This window comes from Sorex fumeus, unplaced genomic scaffold (assembly GCF_029834395.1).
Source record: "Sorex fumeus unplaced genomic scaffold, SorFum_2.1 ptg000032l, whole genome shotgun sequence".
Taxonomy (NCBI): Eukaryota; Metazoa; Chordata; class Mammalia; order Eulipotyphla; family Soricidae; genus Sorex; species Sorex fumeus.
This window is the reverse complement of record NW_026606089.1, coordinates 12,072,025-12,092,022: the sequence shown is the minus strand read 5'-3', so window position 1 is coordinate 12,092,022 and position 19,998 is coordinate 12,072,025. Positions and strand designations below refer to the sequence as shown.

General features: G+C 50.2%; 1 protein-coding gene across 3 annotated transcripts in view; it reads right to left on the bottom strand.

Moving 5' to 3' along the window:
- The window catches only part of AP1B1 (adaptor related protein complex 1 subunit beta 1), a 57,978-nt gene that overhangs the window by 23,117 nt on the left and 14,863 nt on the right, over positions 1-19,998 (bottom strand). For 2 of the 3 annotated variants that reach the window (XM_056116557.1, XM_056116558.1), the window contains exons 2-5: positions 9,582-9,644; positions 5,850-5,955; positions 2,738-2,873; positions 1,360-1,605 (exon numbers count right to left, since the gene is read on the bottom strand). In XM_056116557.1, the coding sequence (XP_055972532.1) occupies positions 1,360-1,605; positions 2,738-2,873; positions 5,850-5,955; positions 9,582-9,618 (525 nt within the window). In that variant the 5' untranslated portion in view covers positions 9,619-9,644. The remainder of the gene's footprint in view (positions 1-1,359; positions 1,606-2,737; positions 2,874-5,849; positions 5,956-9,581; positions 9,645-19,998) is intronic. The other variant, XM_056116559.1, reaches the window with a different exon arrangement.

Here is a 19,998-nt window from a genome sequence, read left to right as displayed (position 1 = left end):
TAGGAAGACCTGGCCTGGAGCACACAGGGGCCTGCCGGTAAATCTGAGCCCTCAATGCATCTCCCCAGAGTAGTTGTTCTGGAATGTTTCAGTGTCCAACTTTTCCCTGACCGACCAATATTCTGGTGGGCACACTGGCCGTCCCTGCACTGGCCATTCAGTCCCTGAGTATGAACAGTGTTTCTGTAGGGCAGAGGAGAACAGCTGGGTCATTTAGGGGGTTTTTGGTGAGGGTGTCAAAAAGGTCACCCTCAGAGAGTTCTTGGGAGGTCTAGTCCAAGGATAAAAATTTAGAGCCTCATGCGTGCAAGGCATGTGCTCATGCCCTTGGACTTATAACCCTTGCCTGAGGTCACAGCTGGTGCCGGTGCTCAGGAGACCATGCAGTGCTGGAGACAGAATCCGGGCTCCTGCTTAAAAAGTAGCATTTAATTTTTATTTGGGGGCGGGGCAGCCACACCTGGGAGTGCTCAGCAGTTACTCCTGACTCTGGACTCAGGAATTACTCCTGGCAGGCTCAGGGACCACATGGGGTTCCAGGGATTGAACCCAGGTTGGCCATGTGCAAGGCAATCACCCTATCTACTGTACTATTATTCCAACCCCAGCAGCATTTCATTTTTTAAAAAATTTACTCATTTTTTGGGGGGAGGGAGTTATCTCTGAGCCCCTACATTTTATTTTAAATAGATCCTGGTGGGGCCCAAGAGAGAGAACAGGAGGTCAAAAGCCCTGAACACAGACAAGCTGGGTTGAAATCCCAGGCACATTTGGTCCCTGCCACCCCTGCAGCATAAGAACCGTGAGGAGTCACTCCTGCGCACAGAGCCAGGAGTAGCCCCCGAGCAGTGCCAGTTGTGGCCCAAATCCCAATAAACAAATAAATTCTGCTGAACTGCCCTCCGAACTGTCGCCGGTCCAGGCAGAGGCAGAGGCGATCAGCTCTCGCCCGGCCACCTTCCAGATGCCCTGATTTCCGGGCTTTGCTGTTTTAAGGGTGACTTTCCTTGCAACGTGGGGAAAGGGACAAGCACCTCACAAATGAAGTTTCTTTCTCTGCAAGAAGGCTACCAGGGGAAGAAGGGTAATTGCCCCCGACTCCCCAGTGTGCCAGGTCACACTAGTCACACAATTGTCACAGTTTAACCACTTAGGAGCCCTGCTGAAGAGCAGAAGGGGTTTCGCTCAGGAAGGTCTGGCAGCTTGTTAGAGGGGGACCAAGATGGGAACCAGGTCCAGCTCACATCACAGACAGTGCCCACAGTACAACAGCAGGAGCGTGAAGAATGCATACAACAGAGGATCAGGTCAATGTCCGAGACGAATGAGGGGTTTGTCCCTAGGGTGGCGGCAACTTACCATGGGGTTCGAGTCAGAGATGAGATCTTTCAAGGTGTCCAGAAAGCCCTGGTCCTCCACCAGCTGGGCATTGATGTCGTGGAGTTTGGCCACACACACGGCCGCGGTCTTGCGCACATAGGGGTCCTCGTCCTTGAGGCACTTCCGAAGAGGCTCACACAGGTACTCGGTGATCTTGTCCACACGGATGCAGCCCATGGTCCGCACAGCCAGGGCCCGGATCAGAGGGTTGGGATCCTCACAGTCCTGAGAGGAACCAACCATGGGCCTGGGGTGGGGGCAGTGCCGCCATCTGTGGCTTCTGCTTCTCCCTGGCTGGGGCCTGGAGCCTGGAGCCCTGCTAGGCTGAGCAACCATGGACGACTGTGGGGGAATCTGCTGCCACTGCAGCCAACACCACTGAAGGTTAAGTGGTTGAGGGCACCAGGCCTGGCTTTGTTGCTGATGGGCACAGCAGTCCTTGAGAGCAGCCACATTTTCCAAGTGAGAGTCCCAAGGCTCTCTCTGGTAGATCGGAAATTTACCCAGTCACAGAGCAGAGTCTCAATCCTAAACTACGTCCACCCAGGACCACAGCCTTCAATTTTTTCCCACTGGGCCACAGAAACTCATGTGCACATGTCTCGGCACAGACAGGGCTGGGATCTAGAATTCTAGTAATATGGGGACATAATGGGGCCTGAGGGATGGTAGAGAGGTTAAGATACTTGTTTTGCATGCAGCCCACCCTGTTTGAATCTCTGGCACCGAATATGGTGCCCCAGGCACTGCCAGGGGTCAATCCTGAATACAGAGCCAGGAACAGCCCCAAGCATGGCTGGGTGTGGCCCCTGAACCCAAAATTAAGTAAATAAATAAAAGCACTTTGCTAACAACTCAATCTGGAGCACAGAAAATGCAGACTGCCTATAAGGGTACAGAAGCTTGCAGATGCTTGTGGAATCCTACCCTGGCAGAGGACAGGGCAAAGGTGTACCCCTGGGGCATGAGGGGATCTATCCATAGCCTTCAAGCAACCTCAAATGTGTAAGTAGCAGGGTCTGGAGAATCTGGTTTTCTGATTTTTTGGGGGTCTGGGGGAGGAGGTCACACCCAGCAGCGCTCAGGACTAAGTCATGGGTCTGAGCTCAGGATCACTCCTAATGGGTTCAGGGATCCATATGGAGTGCTGGGATCAAAACTGGGTGGGTTGCATGCAAGGCTTTATGAGATATGGCTTTATGTGATAAGGCTCTGGCCCCCGACATCTGGTTTTCTGGAGAGAGGAGGTGTCAGGACTGGGAAGGAGTCTGAGTGTCTCCCCAAGACCCTGCAGTAGGAGACAGAGTGAAGCTCCACGGGGGCTCCCCAACCCTCCTCACACCCGGTCCCTGGGCACCTTCACAAAGGTGTTGACAGCCATGATGGCCATGTCAGGCTGGCTCTTGGCGTAGTTCATCAAGTACAAATAGACCAGTTTCTTCAATTCCAAGTTGTCTGTCTGCATACAGTTCACCACATCAGGGAAGAGGGCACTGGAAGGACAAAATGGTATCAGTATAGAGAAGGCCAAGAAAGGAAGGGGCAGCAGGTAAGAAGTTTGAGGGCCGGAGGGAAGGAGACGTGACATCTGAGTAAATAAGGTCTCAGCTCTGCTGGGATCAGGAGCCCCTGCTCATACAAAGACTATGTTATTTCATTCTTTTTTTTTTTATTGTTTCTTGGGCACTCCAGGCTGTGCTCGGGTCATACTCCTGGCTCTGTACTCAGGGATCACCCCTGGAGGGCTTAGAGGGACCATATGGAGTGCCTGGTATCGATCCCTGGTCAGTCACATGCAAGGCAACCACCATAACCACTGTACTATCTCTCCAGCCCAAATGGACTTTATTTTATTTTATTTTATTTTTGCTTTTTGAGTCACACCCAGTGATGCTCAGAGGTTACTCATGATTCTTCAGTCAGGAATTACTCCTGGCGGTGCTCAGGGGACCATATGAGATGCTGGGAATCGAACCTGGGTCAGCCGCATGCAAGGCAAACGCCCTACCCACTGTGCTATCACTCCAGTCCTGGACTTGATTTTAAAACAAAAACAGTCCTCTGTTCTTACAGGATCCAGACATGAGCTGTGGAGTGTTTCAACCCAGCTCTTTTTTTTTTTTTTCATTTTGGGTAACACCCAGCGATGCTCAGGGGTTACTCCTGGCTCTGCACTCAGGAATTACACTTGGCGGTGCTCGGGGGACCATATGGGGTGCTGGGAATCGAACCCAGGTCGGCCGCGGGCAAGGCAAACGCCCTACCCGCCGTGTTATTGCTCCAGCCCCGCAGCTCTCCCTTTTGCTAACTACATGACAATGGGAAAATTCCTTCCTCTCCTCAGCCTCGTTTCCTCATTTTCAAGAGAGGTGCCACAGAACTCCACCTCACGGGGCCCCTGTGAAACTCAAGGACATGACAGATCTGGTCCACTAGGCTAGGGAGACAGCACAAAGGGCTAAAGCACAGTCTGCTCAAAGAAAGCCTGAGCTCGACCCCTGGCACTGCACGGTCCCTCTACCAATGCGCCAGGAGTAGTTGTTGAGCACCGCAGGGTGAGGTCCCCTACAGAAACCAAAAAATAAATGAAAATGATTTTTTCCCCTCCCGACTTAACATGAATCCTTGCATGGGCTGCTGGTCCTAGAGGTTCTCTCAGGTGCCCACTAAGAACAGTCTAGCACATACAAAGCACATGTATGTGTTGGTCACAGCCCTGAGCAGTCAAAGGATCATCCCTGACTTACAGATAATAATACTGAGGCTCAGCTATGGCACGCTCCTGCACATGACTGTAGAATGTGGGGTGGGCCTCGCCCTGCCACTGTACCCCCATCCCAGCAACACGTGTGGCAGAGGGTCAGCTCCCAGCTTCAGCCCAGCATTAACCCCTTCTCTCCCGAGTCCTGTGGCCTGAGACAGTGGGCAAAGACACACAAGTGGGAAATTCCCAGGGTCCCCATGGGCCAGAGTCAGGTGGACACTGAGTACGCTGCCTCCCACCGGACGGTCTCTTGGGGGCCCTTCCACCCTCACAAGCTCATCTGAGACAAAAAAAAACAAAACAAAACAAAAACAAAGCCTTTTTTCCCTGTAAGGTGACGGCAAGTCCTAGCGGGGGGAGGCTGGCTTTGTCCTAGAAGGAATCTGACTTGCAAGGAGGCCTGGTGTGCCAGCCTGACCCAGTGGCCACTGTCTTTCCCGCGTCCCTCAGCAACTGCAACTCCTGCAGGGAGATCAGGAGGTGCCATACCGAGGGTGGTGAGGGGAGAGGGCAAGTCACCCAGGCTTGTTTGGCTGGGTACCTGAGGGCAGAGATGGGTCAAGAGAATGGGCTTAGATTTCAGAAAGGCCAGGGGTGGTGGAGGGGGGCAGTCTTCGTGCCACCACTCATCACAAGAGCACTCAGTGGCTCTTTCACTCTTCCTCATGCTTCTGGTAATAGCAACCGTTTTCTCCTAGTGAAAGGCATCACTAGGAGAACACAGGTGACAAGAGTTCTGCAGATTCTCCAGCACTGGGTGGGTGCTGGGTTGTTGGAATATCCAGTTCCCCATCCTTCAGCCCTTTATAACATCTACCATGTTACATGTCAGTACAAATACATGAGAAAAGAGAACAGGTGATGGGCACAGAGCCAAGACTGGACATGAGTTTCAGGGCAGTGGACTGCAGTGACAGGGGACAGCAACAGAGAGACTGCAAACAAGTGGTAATGTTGAGCTGGGTGACTGGAAAATGGGAAAGGGATGTTACTGGCAGGGAAAAAGCATGCTCAAGGGAGAGGCAATTACACACACCACTGGCTCTGATATCAGATGTACACCAGAGGCGACACAGGGGATAGAGGCCACCCATCTCATCGGCAGGTGTGTGACTTACATCTTTCTTTCCGTTTATTTATTTATTTTTGCTGGTAGTGGTGATGAGGGGTGGGGGTAAGGGGTATGCCAGGCAGTGCTCAGGGATGCCTGGCAGGCTCGGGAATCATATGGGAGGTCAGGGATCAAACCCAGGCCGGCTACGTGCAGAGCAATGCACTATCGCTCCAGCCCTGCATTTGTTTCTTTGCTCAGTATCATCTAGCAATCTGAAACAGGAAGACTTAGAATGAAAACTTGGATTTCCTGTTCCTCCTACAAGCAGGGGGCCCTAGCCATCCATGCACGGGGGTGGAGTGGGGATATCCCCCAGCCCCACTGGCAGCAGTGTCAGGGGGAGTTGGGCAGGGTTCATGCCACAAAGACTTCACTGGCGGTTTTTTAGATTGAGTCCTATCCCTTGCTCCATCAGGCCTGGCCCACCAGCATTTGAGTGCCTGACCCTCGTGAGCACAATGCTCTCCATGGGCAGGTGGTTCGAGAGAGGAGCTGGTGGTGGTGGGGGGTCTGGGTCCCCAGAGATGGCCTCAGGAGGGATCTGGAGGGATCTGAACTCGCCCCCGGCTAGAAAGCCTCCTTCCTGCACACCTGACATCTTTGCCCACGGTCATCGAGGCGATCACTTTCTTCACTGCCTCCTTCTTCTTCTCCTTCTTGTCACTGTTGAGCTCTGCCTTCAACTCGAAGATCTCCCCTACAAAAGGAGGCAGGCGTGAGTGAGCTGTCCCCGCCCCGCCAGCTGGGCAATGCCCGGTCCTCAGGAGCTATGCCATGCTGCCGGCCGAGGCCACCTCCGGGCCCCAGTGTCCCGTGGGCCAGGCAGCTGAGAGGACTGCATAGCAGGAAAAGCATGACCGTGATGGAGCCACGTGGACAACCCTGAGGGAGAGGATGTGTAGAAGCTCCAAGGATTTTGAGGGAACAGAAGCATGAAGGCAGGGCCTGCTCAGACAGACCGGAAGCATAGAAAAGAAGGCCCAGTCCTCCACACCCACAGGCCTCAAGGCCACGTGGAATGGAATCGCAGGGCTTGAGGCTGAAGGGGCGACAGGAGAAGAAGCTGAATTCCTGCTCAGGGGCTGGCTCTGCTGGCCCAGAGCTTCCAGTTAAAAGTGCTCACTCAGGGTTTCGCTTCCTGAGGTGGTTGCTCAGCTCTGAAAACGGGAATTGGCTACCCCACGAGGGGCATGTAACTAGCTGCTTTGAACAGCTGGATGAAAAGCTTGATCTGGAAAAAAGAAAAATGAGGAAGTACGGTTGCCTGTCACAGAGAGGTCCCCGATAACCCTAATAACGGGGTCCGAGTGTGCAGACTCTGGGGTTACACAGGTCTCTGGCCCTCAGCACAGCTGCTGTCATAATGTCCCACATTTCTGCATGTCATCTGCATGTTGTCCTCACAGCTGCGTTTGCTCCCATTTTACGGATGAGTAAATGGAGGTTGTGCCTAAGATCACACAGCTGGAAGGGCCTGCGGCCAGTGCCCAGGTCCATGATCTGAATCCTCTGGTCCAACTGAGCAGGATATCACCTTACTTCTATTAACCTGTTTCCTCATCTGGACCCTACCTGGACTGGAGGGTCGGATACCTCTTCCTGGAAAACCCTCACTCAAACTCGACTCTCAAGAGTCATGCGCAGGGGCTGGAGTGACAGCACAGCGGGTAGGGCATTTGCCTTGCACGCAGCCAACATGGACGACACAGGTTCGATTCCCAGCACCCCATATGGTCCCCTGAGCACCGCCAGGAGCAATTCCTGAGTGCACGAGCCAGGAGTAACCCCTGAGCATCGCCGGGTGTGACCCAAAAAGCAAAAAAAAAAAAAAAAAAAAAAAAAAAAAGGAGTCATGCGCAGAGAACACTGTTCTTCCTGCTGGTTTTCCCAAGTCCTGGATGTCTCTGTCTCTCTCTTTTGTTTTTTTGGGTCAAATCCACCGATGCTCAAGGGTTACTCTTGGTTCTGCACTTAGGAATCACTCCTGGCAGGCTTGAGGGACCAAATGGGATGCCAGGGATTGAATCTCGGTCGGCTGCATGCAAGGCAAGTGCCTTACATAATGTTCTCTCTAGCACTCTCAAACGTCTCTCTGGCAGAAAGAAAAGGGTTCGAGTACAGCAGTCTATCTTTGAACAGGGGTGGGGGTGGGGAGAGGGCTGAAGAAGTACTAATTGGATTTACAGTGAGAAAAAGAAGAACTAGCGAGAGGGTTTTTTTTTTTAATTTTGTTTTTGGTCTTTGGGGGACCTTATGGGATGCTGAGGATTGAACCTGAGCCGGCTGCATGCTAGGCAAAAACCCCACCTACTTCTCCAGCCCCCAGGCTAGAGGGTTGTTTTTTTTTTTTTTAAATCAGGACTGAATGATGTGGTATTCAGCAAAGAACTTAAGTAGATGGCAAAGGAGGTTAATTAAAAACAGTCACACGGCACAGCCAGGGGCAAGGCCACACAAAGGATATGGCTCAGCAGAGCTGGAAAGAATCTGCAGAGCTAGCATTTCAAATCCAGGGCTCCCAGGCCTCTCTCTCAAAGGCCGGGGAGCCTGTCTCCCAGAGCAGGAACCAACAAGCCTGGACGGCTCAGGGAGCCCAAGCTGCCAAAAGTGGACCCCTGCTTTGCTCAACACCTGCCCACAGACTCCAGACAACTACCAGTCAAGTTGATGGATCTTGGCCTCCCAAAAACTGGAGGGATCTGTCTGGGTCAGAAATGTCTCTTTCCTCTCAGGGACCCAATTCAATTAACCCCTAAGTCTACTTCATTAACCACAAACAAGAACTCCAACTGTCTGCACCCCAATGCCACCACCCGACAATATCCCTACCAGCCCCCTCCACATACACACCCCCTTCAGACACACTCATCTCTGGGGGGCACGGGGGACTGTGGTAGTGATCTCCCTGCCTCTCCTCTCCTTTCTCCCTTTATCCTTCATCAGAATCAGCCCTGGACGTTCCTTGATAAAAACCATCAAGGAAGCTGTTCTTCAACTTGGGCTGACAGACACTAGCATCACAAAAACCAGCCGCATGCGGCCAGAGAGAGTGAGCACAGGGGTCACAGTACTGAGCCGGGCTCAATCCCCAGGACTGCATCTGGTCCACCAGCACGATCCTTGAGCACAGAGCCAGGAGAAAACCCCGAACGCCACCGGACGTGGTCCCAACATCCTCATGCCCTCTCCCCGCAAAAGCCCACAGGGCTGGGGCTACGGCTCTGTGGCAGAATGCTCGCCTGGCATGTGTGAGGCCCTGAGTTTCACTGTCAGCACCCCTTTACCCCTTCACCCCCAGAGAAGAAAAAAGCCCACCTACCCCCTCCAGCCCATCCCAGACACCCTAATCTACTCAGCACTCAAATTCACCTCTCTGGACTGGCTCTTCAGGGCCCACACCAGCCGCTCCTGCACCCTACTCCAGCTTCTCTTCAATGCCCCCTTTTCTGGCTCGCTCCCCTGGGGCTCTCCAACAGCCCCCTGCCTTTGTCTTATCATAGCACCCACCCCCGTCTGGTGTGATTGAGACTGAGTAGACCGTCTTCCTCTGCTCAACGGCCAAGCAAAGCCAGCTCAGAGGCCGTGTGTCTCCTCCTCCACACCTGGAAGGGCTCGGTCAAACACGGGCGGGGCCAATGAATAAAATGCTGTGGGCTCGGCTGATTTAATGACAGACTCGCTGTCGGGCCAGCAGGAAAGTGTCAATCTCACAGGGAAGGAAGGAGGAAGGCAGGAGGGTCAGAAAGATGCTTACAGAGCTAAAGCACATGTGTCAGCCGCTCCAACAACCGGCTTCCCGAAAAGCAGCCCCCGCCCCAATACCCAACAAGAGAACGCCCGCGGAGCACAGCAACGCAGCAGACGGAGACCCAATGGTGAGAACTTGGGGGAAATATGTATGATAATGGCAAATGAAAAACAGGATATGAACGCCTGACGTCAACTACGTAAAACATGTGCCCGCTGATAAGGACCAGACACACGAATATCACTGTGGGGAGGCTGATAGGAGCATGTCCCTGCTTTCCTCTAGGAAAAGGAAATCACATTTGGAAATCTTGTTTGGCCAGGGGAAAGAAAAGAGTTTTCTCTTTGCTCAGAATGCTTGCTCTTCCCTTCTTGAGTTCTACAAGTGGCAGATCATTTCTCCTACCATCAACAGACACACTTCTCAGGGATCCATAAGGTTACGATGCTCTGGGGAATTCCCACTGCTGGCTGCCAAGCCACCACCCCGACCCCATTCCCTACTCCTACAGGAGTGAGGAAAATGCACGGGCAGAGAAACAACAGGACCAGACCCCACAATGAGACACATGGTACCTTTCTTGGTCGTGGTGAAGTATTTTGAGTCGGTCATTTTGGTCCCGCGTCTGTGGCCAGATTCTGCAAGACAAGAGAGAGGAGTGACTTAGTAGTGCCACGGTCAGTTCCAGAGCACAAAAGGACAAGGAGGAGGAGGAGGAGCAGGAGCAGGAGGGGGAGCAGAAGTGGGAGCAGGAGAGGAGGAGGTGGAGGAGGGAAGGATCAACAGGTGTGTTGAGTGACAAAACAGCTTTACCTCTTTACTAGGCAAAGAAACAGCTAGACAAGCAGGTATTTTGGAGGACAATCCTGAGGAGTCAAAGCCTTTTTTTCTTTTATGGTTTTAGGGCCACTCCTGGCAGCGCAGCTAGCAGAATTTAGGGAGCCATGCTGTGCTGAGAACTAAACCAGAAGCTCTTGCATGCAAAGCATACTTTTGGTTGTTGGTTTGCTTTTTTTGTTTGGGGGCTGTTCTCAGGAATTACTTCTGACTCTGTGCTCAGAGGACCGTACGTGGTGCCAGGGATCAAACGAGGGTCAGCTCCAAGCAAGGCAGTTCCCACTGTACTTTCTCTCTGGCCTGCAACGCATACTTTCTAACCTTTGCAGCTATCTTCTTGGTCTTCTTTTTGTGTGTTATTGTTTTTGAGCCACACCCGGCGGTACTCAGTGGCTATTCCTGGCTCTCAGCTCAGGAATGATCCCTGGTGGTGCTCAGAGGACCATCTGTGGCACCAGGGATTTGATCCAGGCTCCGCCACAAGCAACTGCCCTACCTCCTCTCTGTCCCCCATCACATTTTTTTCTATCACATTTTTAAACGTGTAATCCTTTAACCCTAAAATTTTGGGTAATGCCCCCAAGAAGTTTTTGCTGAAGTACTGTCCATATTAATTAATGTAGCACTGAAAATGACTTAAATGCTCATCAGTAACAGAATGACAGGACTAGGAAGAGAGCTCAAGGGGTCGGAGTGCATATTTTACAGGTTGGAGCCCCAGGTTGAATTCCAGGGACCATATGGTCTCCAGAGCATCATCACGAATGGCCCCAAACATAAAAGAAAATGACTGAATGCTCCAAAGAGTCCATGGCTAAGAAGCCCCAATATGGGGCTGAAGAGATAGTACCGTGAGTAGGGCACTTGTCTTGCACAGGTTTAATCGCTTGCACCACTGCTTGCAGTAAGTAAGTAAAGTAAGTAAAGGCCCTCCCGTTGATCATCGATTTGCTCGAGCGGGCCCAGTAACGTCTCCATTGGAGACTTTGTTGTTACTGTGTCTGGCATATCGAATACTCTCGGTAGCTTGCCGGGCTCTCCGAGAGGGGCGGAGGAATCGAACTCGGGTCGGCCATGCTGGCCGCTTGTAAGGCGAATGCCCTACCGCTGTGCTATCGCTCCCCACAAGTAATGACTAAATGCAGAGTAAGCCCTGAGCACAGCTGGGTGTGGCCCACAAACGAAGGGGGAAAAAAAGCACTAACAGTCACAGGTGCTCATCCTGCCCAGCAAGCACTGTTCTAGGTGCTTTGCATGTGTTAACTCCTTTAAGCCTCTTTTCATTATCACATTGTTACACTGGACTGTGTGCGACAATATTCATTGTCCCACACGTCCAATGTAAATATGGGCTTGAAAAATGCCAAGTTTCACAAACCAGGCAGGATTCTTCTCTCCCCTTGCCCACCTTTCCCCAGTTTCTCCAACAGTGAAGTGATATGCATTCTTTACCTCGAGGGATGGCTACAATCTGCAGATTGCAGACTCAGCATTTTCCAAATCGAACTGACATCTCAAAGCGTCTCGCAGTGCAAAACTCTGTGAAATGCACAGTTCTAAGGCAATGACCCCTATGTTTGTTCAACCAACATTAGCCAAGGGGCTGTACAGCAGGCAGGGCACTTGTTTTGCATGTGCCTAACCCAAGTTCAAACCTCAACACCCCATATGATCCCCTGAGCTCCGCAGGAGTGATCCCTGAGTGAAAAGCCTGAGCACTGCTGAGTGTGACCACCAAACAAAAACAAAATAAAACAAATGAACAACAACAACAAAAAAAAACACACCCCAGGGGCTGGAGCGATAGCACAGCGGGTAGGGCGTTTGCCTTGCATGCAGCCAACATGACCCACACAGGTTCAATTCCCAGCACCCCATATGGTCCCCTGAGCACCGCCAGGAGCAATTCCTGAGTGCATGAGCCAGGAGTAGCCCCTGAGCATCGCCAGGTGTGACCCAAAAAGCAAAAAAAAAAAAAAAAAAAAAAACCACACCCCAAACAAGACATATTATCCAAGTACCTATTATAGTTCTTTTCAGTCAAGAGGAAAGATGAAAGATGCAACACAAGAGCTCAGCCTCCTGAATTCTGACAGAGGTTTCTGGGACTAGGCTAATATGTAAGAAGCTGGGGAGGAGGCTGGAGTGATAGCATAGCAGGTAGCACATTTGCCTTGCACGTGGCCGACCTGGGTTCGATTCCCAGCATCCCATATGGCCTCCCGAGCACCACTAGGAGTAATTCCTGAGTGCAAAGCCAGGAGTAACCCCTGTGCATGGCTGGGTATGACCCAAAAAGCTAAAAAAAATATAAAAACTAAAAAAGAAGTTGGGGAGATGGCAAATAGGGCTGGAGCACATACTCTGCACTAGGGAACCCGGGATTCAATCTCTAGTACTGACTGGTCCCCAAGGACAACCAGGTGACTCCTTCCCCACCCGTGCCCATTCCAGAAAGAATCTATCATTTACTCAAGACTGATCAAAGCCAAGAGCATCACACACATCTTATTTAATACTGCCAATAAAGTAACTGCCTTGAACTGCCTTTAGCCCCTTATTTTGGGGGCCACACCCAGCGGTGCTCAGGGCTTACTCCTGGTGGCGCTCAGGGGACCATAATGGGTTACTGAAGATCAAACATGGTCAGCCAAATGCAAGGCAAGGGCCTGATCCTCTATACTACTTTTCCGGCCAAAGTTATTTGGTTTGGGGGCTTGTTTGTTTGGAGGTTTTAATCCTATTTACAAAGGAGGAAACTGATACTCAGGGATGCTAAATGAGTTGCCCGAGGTACACAGCTTCTAAGTGACTGGAGAGATCTCTAATTTCTGAGTTCAGTACCTATGCTGTGTCAGGAAAGAATTCTGCTTCCCCAGCAGAGAGGGAAGACAAAGACTTGACATGGGCTGAGAACTCAGCTGGAAAAAAAAATAAAACCAGGAGACTCTCAAGTACCACCTTCCATTCTAGTGGTTTTCAACTGCTAGTCTGCAGGGGTAAAAAGGTCAAACTGAAAACTGGGTAGTAAAGGAGTAATCCCTGAGCAGAGTCTAGAGTAAGCTCTGAACACCACCGGGTTTGGTTTTTTTTTTGGGGGGGGGAGGGGGAGGGAGAGGGGGTGGAAGGGGCAGACAAGTCCCTACCTCAATCTCTCCCCAAAAGGCTGAAAACCAATGTTCTGGCCATATCCGTAGCTTCCACGGCACAGAGAACCACACCAGATTGTGTGCTGTGGCTCAGTGGTAGAGTACAAGCAGGGCATGTGGAAGAGAGGGAGAGGAGGGGAGAAGGGAGGGGAGGGGAAAGAGGAGAGGGGAGAGGAGAGGGGAAGGAGGGAGGGAAAAGGAAGGGAGAGGAGGAAGAAATAAAAACCACCCAACCAAAACAGGCACGAATGGAGAAAAATCAATTTACTCTGCTCCTTCTGTCGCTTCCATGAATGAAGCGCGAGCATCTCATCAATCCATTAACTCCTTTCAATTCGAGTCTGTGTGGGAGTGAAATGAAGGCTGCGGGTGGGGGAGGCCAGAGCCAAGGAACATTTGCAAAGTCTCTGGAAACAAAGGCTCTAGCATGCCTCTCAGCCCAACTGTGTTTTTCCAGTTCAGCCCTACTTCAGATTTCCACCGAAGCTTGCCTTAGGGGCAGGAGAGCCACCTGGCTGCCCCCAACGGAGGGGCCCAGACACTGTTTCACTCATCAGTGGAAAATAAGAATGCCCAGTCTGGGCTGCCTGAAATCCTCTGTGGGTTCCATTTGATTTTTTCTGTTTGTTCTATTTTGGGGCCATACATGGCAGCGCTCAGGGCTTACTCCTAGCTCTGTGCTCAGGGATGACTCTTGGTGGGGCTCAGGGGGCAATATGGGATGTCGGGGATCAAACGCAGTGTGCAAAGCAAACTCCCTGCCTGATACGATTGCTGGAGCGTCCATGTGAATGATGACTTTGCGACAGGCCGGTACAAAGAGACACAACACACTCTTCCTTTCCTTTTGCTCTGTAAGGCTGAAAACAGGATGCTGGGGCTTCTCTCTAGGCACCGTGGGAAGGAGCAGGAGGTGACTACATCATTGGAGGATGGCCTACAGTGAGGACTCTCACCAGTCTTGACCGTGTAGGGTAGGTTCCAGAAAGGCCCACAGGGAAGACCCACAACCACCCCCAGCCCACCTCAGGCCCCCCCAACTCTCCGCGTGAGACAGGTCAGTGTTCAACAGAGAGCCGTTAGGAGGGTGTCTCGAGGGCTCCCCATCAGCTCCGTTATGCAACCACTCACCATCTACTACCTACAGGAGTTTGTTGACAGTAAAAACACTTTTATTTCTCCCCACAGCGAACATAAAATTTTCTCAGAAAAATCTCACCAACCAAGAGGCCCCTTCTGGCATGCTGAGGATGAGCAGGTAACTAAGGTAACGGGTTGTGTGCTGCAGATTAAAGGCTACGGGGATTCCAAAGTCACAGGCTCAAGAGCATAATTAGCAGCGGTGTCCAGAACAAGAGAGTGTCTTTTCTCCTGGTTGTTTAGACCAGGGCAGCTTCAACTTTCCCCAATTGTGACACAAGTTACACAAGTACCTAAAATAGGTACACAGGACCAGAACAAAGGCACAGCGGGTCGGGTATCTGCCTTGCATGTGGATGATCTAGGTTTGATTCCCAGCTTCCCGCACGACATGGCTTCCCTGTGGTCTGCCAGGAGTGACTCCTGAGTGCAGAGCCAGGAATAAGTTGTGAGCATCACTGCGTGTGGCCCCCAAACAGAAAGCCCCAGCCCCGTCAGGATGGCCTGAGTCTGTCTCCTCGGCACCACAAGGCCCGAACAGCACTGCATCACAATGCCCTTGAGTTCAACCACTGGCGCTGCTGGCTGAGCATCACCCAAGGTGCTCCCCGCCCCGCTGAATACTGCTTGGGAGAATCAGTAACATAAAATAAGCAACAGAGCTGCAGGGTGAGCCTGCTGACAGCCCTACCACATGGGGCTTCCACTGACACCATTCTGTACTGGGGCTAAGCAAACGCCCCATGGGAACTGCCGCCCCCACATTGGCTGCTGCTCTTCTCTGCAGGCCCTATTTCACACATCTCTCTGCAGAGGGCACGTTGGCACTGACAGGGCAGAATCCCTCTAAGGCTATTCCTTATACAGAAAATGTAAGTTGAGGAGAAGAGGGAGCTGGGGAGCAGTGGATGGCCTGTGCTTTGGTGCCCTCCTTGGGTTCTCTGCAGTTTCTTCTTGGATGGTAGGGCAGGAGGGATTTTTTTCATTCTCTCCCTCCATGTCCACCTAAAAGGTGCTCAGACTTGCAGGTGGCGGGGACAGACGAGCGCTGCTGCTGCTACTGCTCAGCTGGTGCCAGACAGCACATCTCTCCATATACAGAGGCCCAAGGAGCTGAGGCCTTGTTTCTATGAACCAGATCATGTGTGCTAGCCACATCTGAAAGCAGGTAGCCAGTGTGTAGGCAAGAAAATACATTAGGGGGGCTGGAACGATAGCACAGCAGTTAGGGCGTTTGCCCTGCTTGTGTCTGACCCAGGTTCGACTCCCAGCATCCCATATGGTCCCCTGACCACCACCAGAGGTAATTCCTGAGTGCAGAGTTAGGAGTAACCCCTGTGCATCGTGGGGTGTGACCCAAAAAGAAAAAAGAAAAAAAGAAAATACCTTAGGAATTGGATTTCATTTTTGGTAGTAATGGGGTACATTTAAGAAGTTAAGGGATTGCAGTGGTAGCACAGCGGGTAGGGCGTTTGCCTTACATGTGGCAGACCCAGGTTCAATTCCCAGCATCCCATATGGTCCTCCGAACACTGCCAGGAGTAACTCCTGTGTGCATGAGACAGAAATAACCCCTGTGCATCACCGGGTATGACGCAAAAAAAAAAAAAAAGAGTTTAAAAAAAAAGGGGGGGATTTTTGGTTTGGAAACTACTCAGGCCAATGTGGGTAAGTCACTTGGGCTAAGGAGATGGCACTCTGGGTATCCCAATACCTGTCATTTTACAGACCCAGGAAAGCCTTCAGGGAATGGTCAGAATTATCATCAGAGCAGACCTGGAAGGACTGGTTTCTTTCTGAAGAGCATAGCAACTGCTGCCCTCACCTTAAATCTACCTTCCCACACCCACACTTGGAGACAAGGCTAACGCTACAATCCCAGGACCAGTCACTTTAAATCTCTCTTAAAAATAAAGGAGGCCAGAGAGTTAGTACAGGGGTTAAGGAGCTTGCCTTACAGTCAGCCTGATTTTATCCCTGGAGCCACGTATGGCCTACCCAGCACCGCCAGGGGTTACCCCTGAGAACAGAGCCACATGTGGTTTAAAACCTCCGCCCTCCAAAAAAAAAGGACTCAAAATCCTGTTGCTGTGTCTGCTCCCCATGGCCACAAGGTTTAAAGAAAAGGAACTATGTGCTTTAGATATGGATTTGGAACTTGATTCCAAAAACGAGGGAAATGAAGTAGAATAAACAACCGGGCTGGACAGACAGTACAGGGGATAAGGCACCTGCCTTACATGTGGCTTGACTATGCTTTGATCCCCAGCACTACATATAGTCTCCAGAGCATCATCAGTAGCGATCCCTGAGCACAGGGCCAGGAGTAGCACCTGAACACCACTGGGAATGACCCCAAAACAAAACAAATAGAAACAAGGAGATCCTGCACTGTAGCACTGTCCTCCCGTTCATCTATTTGTTCGAGCGGGCTCAGTAATGTCTCCATCGTGAGACTTGTTGTTACCAAGTTTGGCATATCGAATACGTCACGGGGAGCTTGCCAGGCTTTGCTGTGTGGGCAAGATACTCTCTGTAGCTTGCCGGGCTCTCCGAAAGGGGCAGAGGAATCGAACCTGGCTCGGCCACGCTGGCTAAGTGCAAGGCAAACGCCCTATCCGCTGTGCTATCACTCCAACCCAAGGGCATCCTATCAAACTAAAAAGTTTCTATACAGCAAAAGAAACTTGGGTTTGGACTAAGGGTATACTCAGGCACTGCTATCGTTTAGTACTTGTTTACATGTGTGAGGTTCTGGGTTCAATCAATGCCCAGTAAAATAAGAAAAAATAAAGAGAAACACAAAGTGAATGGGTAGGAGAACATATGGGAGGGACAAAGGGCTAATACCCAAAGAGCTCATGAAACTCAACAATTAAAAAAAATATTAAAAATGGGCAGAGGGGGCAGAGAGATGGTACGCAGGTACTGCATCTACCTTACATGCGGTCAACAGGTTCTATCCTCAGCACCACATAGGTCCCCTGCGCACTGCCAGGAGCAAGCACACTGAGCACAGCTAGGTGTGGCCCCAAAATGTAAAAATACATTAAAAAGCAGAGGATCTGAACAAATACTTGTCCAAGGAAAACAAACAGATGATGAATAAAAGGCACCTAAAAAGATGTTCATGAATCTTATTAGGGAAATGCAAAACAAAACCACCATAAGCCATCATCACATCACAGCTTAAGAATGGCTATTCTCCAGGGACTGGAGCAATAGCACAGCGGGTAGGGCGTTTGCCTTGCATGCAGCTGACCCGGGTCCGATTCCCAGCATCCCATATGGTCCCCTGAGCACTGCCAGGTGTGATTCCTGAGTGCAGAACCAGGAGTAACACCTGTGCATCGCCAGGTGTGACCCAAAAAGCAAAAAAAAAAAAAAAAAAAAAAAAAAGGCTATTCTCCAAAAGAAAACAAAGAACAAATTGGCCTGGACCAATAGCACAGCAGGTAGGGAGTTCGTTTTGCACACGGCCAACCTGGGTTCGATTCCCAGCATCCCATACGGTCCCCTGAGCATCACCAGGAGTGATTCCTGAGTGCAGAACCAGGCCTAATCCCTGTGAATCGCTCGCTGGGTGTGACCCCCCAAAAAAAAGAAACAATAAATTTAGGAGAGAAAAGAGGGAAGCCAAAAAAACTGCTGATGGCAAGTAAAGTGGTGCAGTCAGTGTGGAAAGCAATCTGGTTTCCTCACAGAATTGGAAACGGAAATTCCAGGGGCCAAAGAGATAGTATAATGGGTAGGGTGCTTGCCTTGCACACGTCCGACCTGGGTTTGATTCCCAGCATCCCATAGGGTCCCCCGAGCACTACCAGGAGTAATTCCTGAATGCATGAGCCAGGAATAACCCCTGTGCATCAACAGGTGTGACCCAAAAAGCGGGAAAAAAAAATCTGAAATTCTGAACTGGGAGATAGTACAGGTAAGGTGCTTTCATCTGGTCAACCATGATCTGATCCCTGACACCATAAAGGGACACCTAAATACAGAGAGGAATAATTCCCTAAGCATCTATGGTCCAAAACCAAACCAAACCAAACAAACAAAAAGATGAAATATGGCTGCTTTTGCAACATGGCTGGACTTAGAGAATATGCTTCGTGAAGTCAGCCAGATGGAGAAAGACAAACACTGCATGACTTCATTCATTATATAATATACAGAAAAAAGCACACAGATGAACTGATAAAACAAAAACAAACTTTTGGACTCAAAGACCAATTAGTGGTTACCAGAAAGGAATGGGGGGGGGGGGGGGGCGGGCAGTATACTGGACCAAAGGACAGAATTGGACTCTAAATAATGAACTTAATGTTTCATGGACAGACACTGAATTTCAATGATGGGCACCTGAACCTTACATAACAATAGCGTACAATGTCACTTCAATTTAAAAAAAGGAAGTTAAAGGAGCTACATAATAAAACTTGAAAGAGTAGTTTTCTAAAATAAAAAGACCTTGGTAAAATTCTCTGATACTAGCCAGGGACAGAAATACAGTGGAACCTAAGAGTAGAAATAGGAATTCCTAATAAGGAAAGGAAAGGAAAAAAACAAACATTTTCCAGATAAACACTGGAATTAAAACTAGGTTTAAGAGGAATATGAACCCAATACTTTTAAATTTTTTATGTCTTCAAATATCTAAATACAATTTTATGAGCAAGAGATAGTATCTGCTATGTTTTATGCTAAACAAAGTATTTAAAATAACCCCTTGAGAAAATGAGTTATTTCGGGAAAAAAAAAAAAGAAAATGAGTATTTGGGGATAAAATGATAGTACGGTGGGTAGGCACTTGCCTTGCATACAGCCATCCTGAGTTCAATTCCAGCACCACATATGTTCCCCTGGACACTGCCAGGAGTGAACCCTGAGAGAGAGCCAGGAATAAGTTCTGAGCACCGCTCTGTGGCCCCAAAAGAAAAGAAGCATTGGGTGAGGGAGATACGGGCTGGAGCATGTGCTTTACATGCAAGAGGCCTGGGTTCTCTGACACCACCTGGTTTCCCAAGCACTGCTGGAAGCACCGGCATAGCAAAACATCCTTAGACCTCCACAATGTGTCACAGGTCTGGCGAAGGAAGAATTGTGGGATGGGGGACCCCCAGGTCTCCTGGGTTCAATCCCTGACACCACATGGCTTGGTGTCAGGAGAACCACTTAGAAGGTCAGAAAAATAAAAGCAAAACAAAACAAAACAAAACAAAAAAACACCCCCTCCCGAAACCTATGAATGTGAGAAAGCACAAAGATGTAAACTATTCATAGGATATGAAGCAGTATGCATCAAAGTTACACATAATGAGAGAAACGGAGTCTACCACAAAGGACCTCTTATCAGCTACTAGACTGAAGACCCAAAATTCTGATAACACTAGAAGCTGCTACTGTCACATGTGAACAAAAAGATACCCTCAGAGGATTCCAGTGAGAATCTACAACCACTGTGCAACATTCATCAAAGCTGCAAATGTGTATCCACTGCTTAGCCTTGACCCAGCAGTGCTGCTCCTGGAATTTATAAGTACAAAATGATGCAGATACAAAGCTAGTCATGTAGTACCCTTTGCAACTGTCAACTATTGTAAACAACATAACTGTCCTTTCAGAGAGGACTGATTGAAAAACTTGCAGTCAACAAAAAGCAAAAAAAAAAAAAAATGTAGGGGCTGGAGAGATAGCACAGCGGGTAAGGCGTTTGCCTTGCATGTGGCCCAATCCAAGTTCAATTCCCAACATCCCATATGGTCCCCCGAGCGCTGCCAGGAGGCCAGGAGTAATTCCTGAGTGGTGCAGAGCCAGGAGTAACCCCTGTGCATCGCCGGGTGTGACCCAAAAAGATAAAAAAAAAAAA